This window comes from Anabrus simplex, chromosome 1, assembly GCF_040414725.1.
Source record: "Anabrus simplex isolate iqAnaSimp1 chromosome 1, ASM4041472v1, whole genome shotgun sequence".
Taxonomy (NCBI): Eukaryota; Metazoa; Arthropoda; class Insecta; order Orthoptera; family Tettigoniidae; genus Anabrus; species Anabrus simplex.
In genome coordinates this window covers 1,600,394,232-1,600,408,554 of record NC_090265.1, presented here as the reverse complement: position 1 = coordinate 1,600,408,554, position 14,323 = coordinate 1,600,394,232, and the positions used below count along the sequence as shown (strand labels likewise).

The window sequence follows — 14,323 nt, the reverse complement described above, 5'->3', positions numbered from 1 at the left end:
AATTCAATTGTAGGAGCTATCCTGTTAAGAATCAGTCTTTCCAGAAGCTTGTAAGTTATGCTTAGTAGGGCTATTGGTCTGTAGCTTTGGGGTAATTTGGGATCCTTGCCTGGTTTCAAGAGCGATAATTTTAGTTTTCTTAAACAGGGGAGGCAGTCGGCCAGACCACATAACGTTACTAAAGAAAGAGGCAAGCCAGGGCTTGGTTTCTGGACCACAGTTCTTTAAAAGTTCTGGGAATATGCCTTCAAGTCTGGTAGCTTTACCACTACGAAGGGAGCCGAGACCATTTTGTATCTCTTCTGAGGAAAATGGACTTGAATATTGGTAATTTGGTTGGATTTCTTGTTTTCTCTGCCTTAGTTCTGACTTAACTTGCTTTGTGAATTTCTTATTCCCCGGAGCCCATGATACAGAGACCAGGTGGTTTGCTATAGTTTCCACATTAATTGAGGTCTGCCATCCTCAGTGGTGTGGAAGTTGGATCTAGTTTACAAATGAGTGACCATGCTTTTCTACTGGAGTGTGTGAAGTTGAGATCTTGTACTGCAGTTATCCACTTCTCTCTTCTAGCATTATCTAGAGATTTCAGAATTCAGTTGCTTTCTCCTGACTGTTTTCTTCTAAGTATTCAGCAGACAAGCAACTTGTTTCCTCGTTCCAACCAGGTATGTAATCCTTCCGATAGCCACGAGGAATAGTTCTTTATGTAGCTGATTTTATTAGCCCAACAAACCTCCAGTAATTTTCTGGTGTTGGAGCTATCCACCTAATGTTGGCATCTGTGTGCATAGCATATGTCTTCCAGTCAACTTTCTGGAAGTTCCATCTAGGTATGGGTACAGACCTAATAACAGGGATCTGAAGACAAACTCTATAGATTATGGGTCTGTGTTGGCTCCGAGGGAAATTGTTCAGTACCTGTCTGTGTATTGAGAGTTGTCATAAGGTTATGGGAGGCAAAACAGAGATCTGGCGAATAGTCTTTTTTCCAACGACCAGAGTGGAAAATTCCTTTGTCCTTGGCATCGTACACTAGCTTAAGATGGCTTGCATCCATCCATTCAAATAGCCTGTCTCCATTTTCATCACACTCACCGTATCTCCATAGCGTGTGGTGGCTGTTGAAGTCTCCAAGAATGATGCTGTTTTCTGGAGGTACCAACATTCTGTGCTCTGGCCAGCTGACGCTAGGTGGTCTATATACATTAGTAATCAGGACATTATCTACCTTTATGGATGAGGAGAAGAATGCTTCATTTGTAACGTGTTCCATTGCTTCACAGTTTGCTATATCAGTTTTTTACAAAGGTGGCTATGCCATACTTAGGATCATTCACTGGTGCCGCTAGTTGGTATCCTAGGATTTTACCCCTATGTTTCAATTGCTAGTCATCTTCAGTGTGAATTTCCTGGAGTACTACCACATCCACGGAGAGTTCATGAAGGATCTTGGATAAATATTCACTTTTTGCCTTACTGATGCCTTCTATGTTAAGTTGGCAGATAGTTAATACAGAGCCGAAGGTTCGGGTGTGTGAATGTGAGTCCTCAGAAGACTATTATTTAAGTTTGTTGCACGATTGTCATAGCTGTGAGGCCCTGTAAGGCAGTACGGCAGCATCTTGCTGTTGTTGCTCGATTAGCACCACCCGGAGGACACGTGTAGGGTACTTTCAGGTTAAAACCTACAGACATTGAGCTGTTAATGAAATGGTGCAGGAAGACAGATGTTTGACTCTAAATCAGCCTGAGGTGTTCAACCAACAGGGTGCTACTTTCTATCACCAAGGAAAAGAGACACACATCTTATGCTTTGGCAAATACTTGAATAACTTTGATGATTATATCAAAAAATGAGGATGCCAAAATAAAACAGTGTTCATTATCTTGACCTGTCCATACTTGTCTACGTACAGAACGTAAGGGAAACTCACTTTTTGACTTAATAATGAACTTAGTAATGAACTGAATTTGAATCATTAAAGAAATTGCATGATTATCCCTGTGAATCACTGAATTATTTATTCTTTATTAAACATCAAATACAATAGTCTTCATCGTCAGACAGTCCTGTGCAAATTAATTGAAACACAACAATAACATACACTTTTTTTCTTCTTATTCACCTAATATGTATAACTTCAATATTTGCTAATAGCTAATATGTCCTCCTTCCTGTTTCATAAGTTGATGATTTGGCATAGATTCCACACGATTTGAGGACATAGTTTCAAGTTTATCATCATGAAACCACACTATAACAAGAGACTCTTATCTTGCGTATTTTTGTGGAATAATCAAGTTTTGTGAGTCTCCTTTTGCAAATACCCCACAAATTGTCTATTGGCTTAATATCAGGGAAGTTTGATGACCACTGTAGGGCATGAATATTGTTCTCATTGAAGAATTTCTTCACTCTTTTTAGTATGGCAAGGGGCCAAATCTTGTTGAAAAATTCCATCACTGTCTGGAAATCCTGTCTGCAGCTCACCAGCAAGTCTCCTTTCCAATATATGGATGGACTGGTTAGATTTCATCATCCCGTCGACTGATACTGAGGGTCTTGGTCCTTCATGCATGAAACATTCCCAAGACCAGGTGTTTTACGGTCTGTTGCAAATGAGCTGAATTTGTTGGCTCATTCTGTAATCGGCGCACACATTGAACCCCCCCCCCCCCGCCCCTGCACTTTGAAATGAATAATGATGTTATTGTTTTTATGTCCCACTAACTATTTTTGATAGTTTTTCGGGAACAAAGAGGTACCAGAATATTGTCACACAGGAGTTCTGTTATGTGCCACTAAATCTACCGACACAAGGCTGACGTATTAGAGCATCTTCAAATACCACCAGACTAAGCCAGCATCAAACCTGCCAAGTTGGAGTCAGAAGGCCAGTGCCTCAACCAACTGAGTCACTCAGCTGGGCACTTCAAAGTGGCTCTCACCAGAAAGAACTTTCTTCCAGTGTTCAATTGTCCAATACTGATGACTACATGCCCCCAAGATATGTTTCCTGCAAATTTCTCCTGTTAGAAGGTGATTCCCTACAGGTATTCAGACATTCATTCCAGCTGGCAAAGTGTATGACAAACATTAAAAATGTGCAGATTCAGTCCCCTTTCCCCCAATTTGCAAGCCAAATTCACAGCAATGAGCCTGGTGCTTGATTTGCTTCTTCTGAGGAGAAAGTTGTGTCTTTTTATTTTTCCCATCACATTTCCCTTTTTTGCTGAAATTCAGCCAGTCTGTTTGTACCACTAAATAATTCTATTTATAGTGCCTACACAGACACCAAATTTAGTACCATAGTTAAATCTCTTTATGCCATGGAAGTATTCTAAGATAATGCTACAATTGGAACACTACATACCCTGGGAGTTGTAGCCAATGAAGACATAGATATTACTAATTGCACAAGGAAACCTCAAAATTCCTCAAAAGTGAAATACACTTTTAATCTAAAATTTTCATCACACAGGTTAATTACCAATGAATAACTGTGCAAGAAATACATAGAGTGTGTGGGTTCTAAGTATAAGCAATGTGTAGCACACTGTTACCAAACCACTGGAAAAAATATGAAGGAAGAAACCTTGTTCTGATTAATTTGCATGGTACTGTACATCATTACATACACATATAGGTCACCATCATCATCATTGTTCCCCTTGTCCAATTTGATCTTGGATTGATTTGTAGATTATTGATCTCCATCTCTGCCTGTCTTTCCACCAAAGACATCTTGAAAGTTTGCCACTCTCTTCCTTAGATCTTGTTCAATCTGTTCTTTCCATCATTTCCTGAGTCTACCTCTAGGTCTTTCTTGCTATTTACTTTACGTCGCACCGACACAGATACGTCTTATGGTGACGATGGGATGGGAAAGGCCTAGGAAGTGGAAGGAAGCGGCCGTGGCCTTAATTAAGGTACAGCCCCGGCATTTGCCTGGTGTGAAAATGGGAAACCACGGAAAACCAGGGCTGGCGACAGTGGGGCTCGAACCCACGATCTCCCGATTACTGGATACTGGCCGCACTTAAGCGACTGCAGCTATCGAGCTCGGTCTAGGTCTTTCTTCTCCATCCTGCAGTTCAATAATTTACACTCCTCCCATTCTTTTCATTTGTCCATACAGCCTCAGTCTCGATCGTTCTACTCTCTCCTCCACTCTACATACACCTAGCTTTTATCCTATTACCATATTTCTTATTCAGTCCTGACTTGCCTGGGCCTGCATACTTAGGAATTTCATCTCATTTGCCTGGATTTTTACTTTTCTCTACTCAGGCCACTACCCAAGTTTCAGATCCACATGTCAAGATTGGCAGAAATTAGTTCATGTACATGATTTCCTTACATCTTATTAACACTTCCTAACTCCATAACAGTCCTTTCAACTCTGGTAACCCCCCCCCCCAACTAACTGCATTCTTCTGTTTATCTCCTGTGTCATTCTTCCTCTTTCTATATCTCGCTCCCAAGGTACTGAAATGATCTTACTATCTCTAGTAGTTCCCCTGAAACTGTTACACCTCTTCTTTCATTCCTTGATCCTGTTTTAAGAATGATATTTTTGCTCATTTCCTTGTAAGTTTTCATTCCCCATTCTTCAATCACTTCATTCCATATGTTTGCCTGTTGTGAACTTCCATTTCACTTTCACCTAACAAATACAGGTATTCTCCACACAAACAAAATGAACGCACTCCAATAATGAAACTATATACACATCAATATATCATACAGGTCAATACAAGTCGACTCTCTGTATAAACTAAGTGAATATATTCAACTAATTGGCAGACATGAGAATTTTTTTTAAAATAACTATAATATTGTCCATCGTCAGTGTGCTGATACATTAGTTCATTCATGCTTCCAGTCTGTTCATCTCAACTTTGAATTCTAGTAACATCTGGTGGAGGACTCTCGTCCAGTGCAGTGCATGCTGGTCATTCAAATGAAATCAGAACCAAAACAAATGTTATAGACATAATCACTGAAAACAGTTATACATGTGCACTGTGTACAGCTTAAACCTTGGCATACATTTACTATAATCACAGTTCTGGAAGTTGACACCACACCTATTCACTTAAAATATTGTCAAAAAAAAAGAAATGAGAATTCTTTCAAAATGATTACTTACAAGAATAACAGCTGATTTTGGAGCCGATGACCTAGCTGTTAGGCCCCTTTAAACAACAAATATCATCATCAACAGCTGATTTTACTTACATTACCATAAAATTATTTTCATAGTAGCTAGCTGTAATAGCAAGAAGAACCTATGTTCATTATATTCATAATTGTTACATGTAGGTAGGGACATTGAGTAGAGAGTTGGTTGAATCCTCAGAGAAGTTTTCAAGGTCGTAGTTTGCTCTTGGTAGTTAGCTAATAGTTAACACAAGTTCTCATGATGCAAGATGAACACACAAAAAGTCATCATCCACGTTCCCTTAGAGAAAAATGGTGGGATAAGATAAATCAGTCTAGTATTTCTTGAGTTTTCATTGGGACACTCCTGTAGTAGCTAAAATTAAATACCATAGAAAATTATGAAGAAGATAGTGCCTCTATATGAAATGTACATTGCTTGTGTGTGCATATATATTTCTAGATTATTATGAAATATAAATCTATAAAACTAGGAAGGACGATATGAATACACAGAAGTATGAACAAAAACTGTTGACAGAAATATGAGAAGATGTTGAGTGTGTCAAAGTCCCTTCATGTTTGTCTTTGTCTTCCCATTCTATTACTTCCTCAATTCACTTTAGCACTCCATATCATTTTTGCTGACAAGTTAAAGATGTCTGGTTGTGCACTCACAAGGAAAGTGCACGAAGTTCTTGCTTAAGATTTTGATAAAACTCTCACAGCTATGTACCTATTAGAAACTAGGGCAGCTGTAACCAAATATAACTAGAAAAGAAAGAAATACCGTATTTACGCGAATAATCCCTGCCACCAAATAATCCCCATACCCCAACTTTAGGAAGGCTGATTTTGAGAAAAAAATACCAACATTGATGCAAATAAAACCTGCACCCCAATTTCATGCCTCAATTTTTTTAAAAACATTCGTGGGTATTATTTGCGTAAATACGGTATGTTATATGTATTTCTTAAGTAGATAGAAACCTGACAAAAGTATATATGTATATACCATTATAAGAATGTGAATTTACAATCCTGCTAACAACTCTTGCCTCTCTTTGCAAATAGGTGGAACAGATATCATTATGTATATTAATGGCGGCAACATGAGATTGTAATCCATATATTGTCGTGAAGCTATTGACGGAGAAAGAGATACACTGTTTTGAGTCTCGAAGATCACCCAACCGATGTTGACAAAAGGAGTACTCATGAAGTATTCAACAATCTGTCAAGTTATATGAATCATATCGTATGTGATAGTTCACTTTGGCGTGATAGCAATATATCGTACAGCAGACACAAGGGTGACATTTCTCAAATTCCCAGGACCCCAGAAAGAACTGTAGAATAGTTTTCCATGGAAATAATGTTCCACGCTGAGAGAAGTGCTCAGGAATGGAATAAATCCATCTCTGCAGTTGTTAGAAAGTACAAAATAACTCGTGATAAAATGTTATAAATTTAATTGAGGGTGGAGGAACTACACAAAAACAGTATAAATTGATTCATGTATACATTTTAAAGATATTTAAAACAGCAAGAAATTCATATAAGGCAGTACAATATTGGTACTTACAGAGATCAGAGAGGCTGCCAGGGATATGGGCTGCTTCATTTTAAAGTTTCTCATCATTTTATTGAAATATTCAAGCACAAGCATCGCATGAAATCTTCAAGTTAAATAAACAAATTTGTTTTGTGCAGAGATATTGAAAAGGATAAAAACTCTTGAAAGAAAGAGCTTCTTCATTTATGGAAGAAGTATATGAATGTGTGGAAATTAACAATCTTTTTTTTTTTTTTTGCTAGGGGCTTTACGTCGCACCGACACAGATAGGTCTTATGGCGACGATGGGATAGGAAAGGCCTAGGAGTTGGAAGGAAGCGGCCGTGGCCTTAATTAAGGTACAGCCCCAGCATTTGCCTGGTGTGAAAATGGGAAACCACGGAAAACCATTTTCAGGGCTGCCGATAGTGGGATTCGAACCTACTATCTCCCGGATGCAAGCTCACAGCCGCGCGCCTCTACGCGCACGGCCAACTCGCCCGGTAAATTAACAATCTAGAACCAGAATAGGTTTGAATATAGACTGACTACAACACACAGAAGAGAAGAGTGTGGATGCAGTAGTGCAGTCAGTTAATTGCACAATTTATACATACACTATCCAAGTCCTTGTGTCAGTTGAAAAAAAGTTATGTATATGTTTTCAAAAGCCATCAGGTAAATTTAAAACCAATTATGCCAAAAATGTATTTAAAATATGTCTCGGAATGTTGTGTGTGAATGTTCTTCTAGTAGTAAAATATCTATCAGTCTGGTAATTTTGTGGATGCAGAAAGTATTGAAACCTGAATTAAAAGGAAAATGACTTCTGCTATTTGATTCATGGTCCAGGTGGATGAACACCAGTGAACAAAATAATGTGGAACAACTTTTTTTTTTTTTTCAAAATGATATCTCCAAATATGTAAAATTATTGTCAATCACCTAATCTGATTTTTTTTTCATTATAAACTCTTTGTTAGAAGATGCATTGTAAGATTCGAGGAGCATGTTCCCTATCTTCACAATAGGATTTTTATTATGAAGATGCATAACTTCCTTCATAATGAGTCAAGTTTTTCCAAATATGCTGCTACATTAAGGCATGCTTGGAGAGCATCTATTTTTTTACCATGTACAGATAAAGATGTTTCAGAATGAACTGGAAATCAAATTCCAAGCAAGTACAGACTGTTTATTTCCAGAATATGAAGAGAGTGTGCGTTCTTGAAAAATGAAACAACTGTGCTTCCAACATGTGTCGTGTGTGACAGTCCGTCATTATGATCTGGAATGAACATACAGTACTAAATATCCAGTTCTATCTACACCTTTGAAGTTGTTTGTTTCACTATCCTTAAAACCACATTAATAATATACAGAGTCCGGCCCTGCAGTGTAGGGGGCAACGTGTCCGCCTGTCACCCGGCGGCCCTGGGTTCGATTCCTGGCCGGGTCAGGGGATTTTAATTGTAAATGATTAATATCCCTGGCCTGGGGACTGGAAGTTTGTGTCGTCCTTAACATTCCTTTCCCCATATTCAACACTTTACACTTCCGCCATTTACGAAATACATGCAGGTTCCTCACATATGGTGCAAGTAGGGGCAAAAGATCTTTCTAGGTCGATGCCCCAAGCAAATAGCATTAAATATACATATACAGAGGTCTGCAAGACAAAATATAAATTTTTATTAGTGTCACAACGGACAGTATACATAAATACCTGTTCTTTCTGTATTATTATAATTTTCATCAATGATCTGCATCTACGGCTGTCCCACAGGTGACAGATTCCCTATCAATTGTTTGCTTAGTCTTTTCTTAAATGATTTCAAAGTACTTGGAAATTTTACTGTATTCACAGTTTCTGATTCAAAGTCCTTTTAGTTAAATTATTGTATCAATCAGCTCACTTACTCACTATCCTTGTGCACTGGTGATCTCGTAATTCGATGATTAAAGTCTTGTGCAATGATGCGACATATGAACTGAGAGAATACTGAGTGATTCTTCCTAATACTAAACCCTTGATGTATGCTTTACAGCAGGACTTGAAAAACGCATTGCCCAGGCAGGATTGACAATTGCAGTATATCACACAGTTCACAACCAACATAAAATATGTATTTGGTGAAGGTAACATCATGGCTGACACCCTATCGTATTTAGCCACCATAAGCCTGCAAAATTTTAACACGTATTATTTACAGAAGAATGGAAAAACAAGTTGAAGCTGAGTTGGGAGAAGATCAATTTGGCTTCAGAAGAAATGTAGGAACACGTGAAGCAATCCTGACTTTACGTCTGATCTTAGAGGATCGAATCAAGAAGGACAAGCCCACGTACATGGCATTCATAGATCTGGAAAAGGCATTCAATAATGTTGATTGGAACAAGCTATTTATGATTCTGAGGATGATAGGGATCAGATACCGAGAACGAAGAATTATCTACAACCTGTATAAAAATCAGTCTGTAGTGATAAGAATCGAGGGCTTTGAAAAAGAAGCAGCAATCCAGAAAGGAGTGAGGCAAGGCTGCAGTTTGTCCCCTCTCCTTTTCAATGTTTACATAGAACAGGCACTAAAGGAAATCAAAGAGAAATTTGGAAAGGGAATCACAGTCCAAGGAGAGGAAATCAAAACCTTGAGATTTGCGATGATATTGTTATTTTATCTGAGACTGCAGAAGATCTCGAGAAGTTGCTGAATGGTATGGATGAAGTCTTGGGTAAGGAGTACAAGATGAAAATTAATAAGTCCAAAACAAAAGTAATGGAGTGCAGTCGAACGAAGGCAGGTGATGTAGGAAATATTAGATTAGGAAACGAAGTCTTAAAGGAAGTAGATGAATATTGTTACTTGGGTAGTAAAGTAACTAACGATGGCAGAAGTAAGGAGGACATAAAATGCAGACTAGCACAAGCAAGGAAGAGCTTTCTTAAGAAAAGAAATTTGCTCACTTCAAACATTGATATCGGAATTAGAAAGATGTTTTTGAAGACTTTCGTGTAGAGCGTGGCATTGTATGGAAGTGAAACATGGACGATAACTAGCTCAGAAAGAAAGAGAATAGAAGCTTTTGAAATGTGGTGTTACAGAAGAATGCTGAAGGTGAGATGGGTAGATCGAATCACGAATGAAGAGATACTGAATCGAATTGGTGAGAGGAGATCGATTTGGCTAAATTTGACGAGAAGAAGAGATAGAATGATAGGACACATCTTAAGACACCCAGGACTTGTTCAGTTGGTTTTTGAAGGAAGTGTAGGTGGTAAGAACGGTAGGGGTGGACCAAGATATGAATATGACAAACAGATTAGAGCAGATGTAGGATGCAATAGTTACGTAGAAATGAAAAGGTTAGCACAGGATAGGGTGGCATGGAGAGCTGCATCAAACCAGTCTATGGACTGATGACTCAAACACAACACATCAGGCATCCAAGGTGACAAAGACCTTGAGTCACTGATGCAGAATTCAGGATTGAAAATGGTTACACTTAGTCTGCCAACTTCTGGAAAGCAACTGTGCTGTTACATATCCATGGAGCACATATGTCTGAACATCTCATGCAACATCTGACAAGTGGCCTTTTCATCTGTTCATCATCTTCCACATCAAGGAATGAGAGTGACCACCAAAATGGTCACTGAAAAATCCATCTGGCCCAATATGAGGAAAGACTACCAACAGTGGACCTGGGCATGCACAAACTGCCAATGACCAAAAATTCATCAGCATACAAAATCTCCAGTCAGAAATTTTCTAGTACCTAATGACAGATAATTAGTGTTCAACAGACTGAAAAGCTTTGAAGTTACATGCATCCACGAGATTGTAAGAGGACTAAAACCAAGACAGACATCCATGTCTATGTGTTAAAACCTCTTGCCAACTGCTCCCATGTCTTCATATACTATGAAACTTCATCATCTAAATTCCAACTAATGTATGATAGTCCCTTTCCTGTGAAGAGTCGAACCAACAAATTCTTTAATGTGGATGTTGGTGGGTCAAATAAACACATCTCTGTGGACCAGCTGAAACCAACTTTCCTATTAGGAGAAAACTTTCATACTACTACTGATCTTCAGCAAACCACACGTACCAAGGAACCTCATACTGATAACAACTGTATGGAAGCTCTCCAGGTCAGGACGCGGAGTACAATTTCCTGCACACCTCCTTGATACCATCACTTACAATAGGGTGGGGGAGGAGGGTTAATGTAACCCAACATTTACTCCTAGTAGATGAATAAATTTCTATAAGAGAACACACGAGATGACCACAAGAACACTTCAGTATCCATCCAGTAGAATTTTGCTTTCAATGTTAGACAACAGCATAATCAGAATATTGAAATAGGTAGGCAGGATGCCCAGATAGCACCACTTCAGAAGATCTGATAATTTGGTAGCTGAGGATGTATGATGATGATGATGATGATGATTATTATTATTATTATTGTTATTGTTATTATTATTATTATTATTATCATCATCATCACATTATTAAGTTGTTCATTTCTAACACTGTCTAATCAGGCTATCATTCACCACTGATCTGCATTAAACGCTGTTGCCCAAGTGGTAGATTCCCTATCAATTACTTACCTTTTTTTTAATGCTTTCAAAGAAGTTGGACATTTATCAAATATTTCCCATGCTAAATGATTGCAATCCCTAATTCCTCTTTCTATAAATGAATACCACAGCTATTTTTCTTACTTGTTCATTATGATATTCATAAATGTATGTACGGTATATTTTATTATAAGACTATTAATTATATGATGCATGATTCTTTTCTTTTTTCTAGATATACAAAAACTTACTTCACTACAAACTTTACACTTAGCGGGAAATTCTCTACAGATATTACCAGAATCACTTTGCCAGTGCCAAAGTTTAGAAGATTTATGTTTAGATCGAAACAATCTATTGTGCCTACCATCACAAATTGTATACTTACCAAGACTGAACTCTCTATCTGTAAGTGGTAACCAGTTGATATATCTGCCAGCACTGCCATTTACTACTGAAATTCACTTGAACTTTAATGAAAATCCATGTCTTAATTATCTACCATTTCCCCTGGGTTGCCAAATAACATCAAGAAATGGTAGCAACGCTGACCACTGGTACCTCAACTGCTTTGGGTAAGAAATGTTCTACTGTGTTACTTTAGCCCAGTACTCAAAGAATTTATTTCTAAATAACGTAGTCTGTTATCTTATGATTTTTCCCTGCAAATATTGTTCATAGGCAGAAATACAGAGGGACTGCTTCCCCAAATCTAGTCTATTTTCTTCTAACTCATTTTAGGGCCAGGTTAACATGGCAGCCCTTCAGTCAAATTCCCTTGTTTTTTATCAGTTCATTGTAGATTTATAATTATATTACTTTTAGACTTCAGTGGTATAATTTTTATCATTCTGTCTGTCTGTCTGTCTGTCTGTCTGTCTGTCCGTCCGTCCATGAATGTTCATTTGAGGCGCCTAGTTCCAAAAGTCGACATCTGCATTTTTTAAATTATTGAGAATGTTAAAATCCATCGTGACAGCAAAATTCAGGAGGTTTTATGTCATTTTTGTTACAAAATTTAACATAAACATAAAAAAATAAAGCCAGAAGTAGATTCAGCAATGTGTTTAAGAGATATTTAACATTTAAAATTGCTGATATCAAATTCTGAAAGTAAATTCATGGAAAATTGTATTTTAGAACAAACTTTTAGCATATTACATGAAATGAAATTCATGTTAAAGCCTGTATTGTCTAATGCAAGTATTATGGTTCTTTGAGGAAATTCCACCTTTACAATACTATGTTTATTTTATTCCTTTCAGAATAACAACATTAATGGATTGATGGTACATGGTTCATCTCTTAGAGACAACTGTAGCCATAAACAATCTCAAACAGCAAAGATACACAAATGTATTAAAATACCCTAAAACATTACTTAAATAACATATCATAGTCTTGATGATGATTTAGTCTTTAAGACTACAGTATAGTCAAATGTGCCACTGAAGTTTATGAGACCTTGTTAATGGATGGTCTTCAAAACACCCTTGTGGAACATTGATATGTTGATAAATTATCAACAAGCATGTAAAATCAAAGCATACCAGGCATATGGAAAAATGTTATTTTAACCATTTTTTTCAACTCAACAATATTTAATTAACGCTATAATATTATTTTTGGAACTAATTCAAAGGATTTTAAAGATGGATTAACATCCCCAATAACAAAGCAGATGTCAACTTTTAGAAATAAAGTCAAACATTATTAATATTGACTTTTAACCACAAACATCATGTTCCACTTGGGGCTGTTGCCCAGGTGGCAGACTCCCTATCTATTGTTTACCTAGCTTTTTCTTAAACTTGGACAGTTATCGAACATTTCCCTTGATAATTTATTCCAATTCCCTTACTCCTCATCCTATAAATGAATATTTGCCCCAATTTTTCCTCTTCAGTTCCAACTTTGTCTTCATATTAAGATCTCTCCTATTTTTAAAAACTCCACTCAAGCTTATTCGTCTACTTGTGTCATTCCATGCCAACTCGCCATTGATAGCTCAAAATAAACCACATAGTTGAGCATCTCATCTCCTTACTCCCAAGTCTTCCCAGCCCAAAGTTTGCAACATTTTCGTAATGCTACTTCTTTGTTGGAAATCACCCGGAACAAATCATGCTGCTCTCCTTTGATTTTTTTTCCAGTATCAAGTAGTCCTGGTGAGGGTCCCATACACTGGAGCCATACTCTAACTGCTGTCTTTTTTTAAATTTTTTTTTTTTTTATGAGTTGCTTTACGTTGCATCAACACAGATAGGTCTTATGGTGATGATGAGACAGGAAAGGGCTAGGAGTGGGACGGAAGCGGCCATGGCCTTAATTAAGGTACAGTCCCAGCATTCGCCTAGTGTGAAAATGGGAAACTACAGAAAACCATCTTCAGGGCTGCCAACAGTGGGGTTCGAACCCACTATCTCCCGAATACTTGATACTGGCCGCACTTAAGCGACTACAGCTATCGAGCTCGGTAACTGCTGTCTTACCAGAGACTTATACGCCCTCTCGTTTACATCCTTACTACAACCTCTAAATACTGTCATAACTAGGGTTACCATATGCCCCAGTTTAGCTGGGGCCATACCGGTTTTGAAGCTCTGCCCCAGTGTTTCACCCAGTTCATAGTTTTGTCCTGGTTTTTATGGAAACTGCTGCTTGAAAATAATTCACACTGTTTCATTCTTTGTAAGTGATCTTGTGATGTTGATGTATTTTCATAACATATTCACCTTTAAAAGTGACCAGCTAAAATCTATATGATTTTGTGTTCAATCAATCCCTACTGATCTGCATTTAGGGCAGTCACCCAGGTGGCAGATTCACTATCTGTTGTTTTCCTAGGCTAGGAAAGCCCTATCTTCACAATGTTAAAATACATCACCTTTAAGGAACATTTTCTCAGCAACTGTTTGACACAGACACTTGAAATTTGTATATATTATAAACAGGTATATCAACTGTGTACTGATGCTAAGATCATTAAAATAAAGACCATTTTTTGGAA

At 37.7% G+C, this 14,323-nt stretch overlaps 1 protein-coding gene across 1 annotated transcript in view; it reads left to right on the top strand.

The window, feature by feature from the left end:
• Nucleotides 1–14,323, top strand: part of LOC136858583 (leucine-rich repeat-containing protein 28) — a 112,914-nt gene that overhangs the window by 55,629 nt on the left and 42,962 nt on the right. The window contains exon 3 of the mRNA XM_067138249.2: nt 11,549–11,888. Coding sequence (XP_066994350.2) covers nt 11,549–11,888 — 340 coding nt within the window. The remainder of the gene's footprint in view (nt 1–11,548; nt 11,889–14,323) is intronic.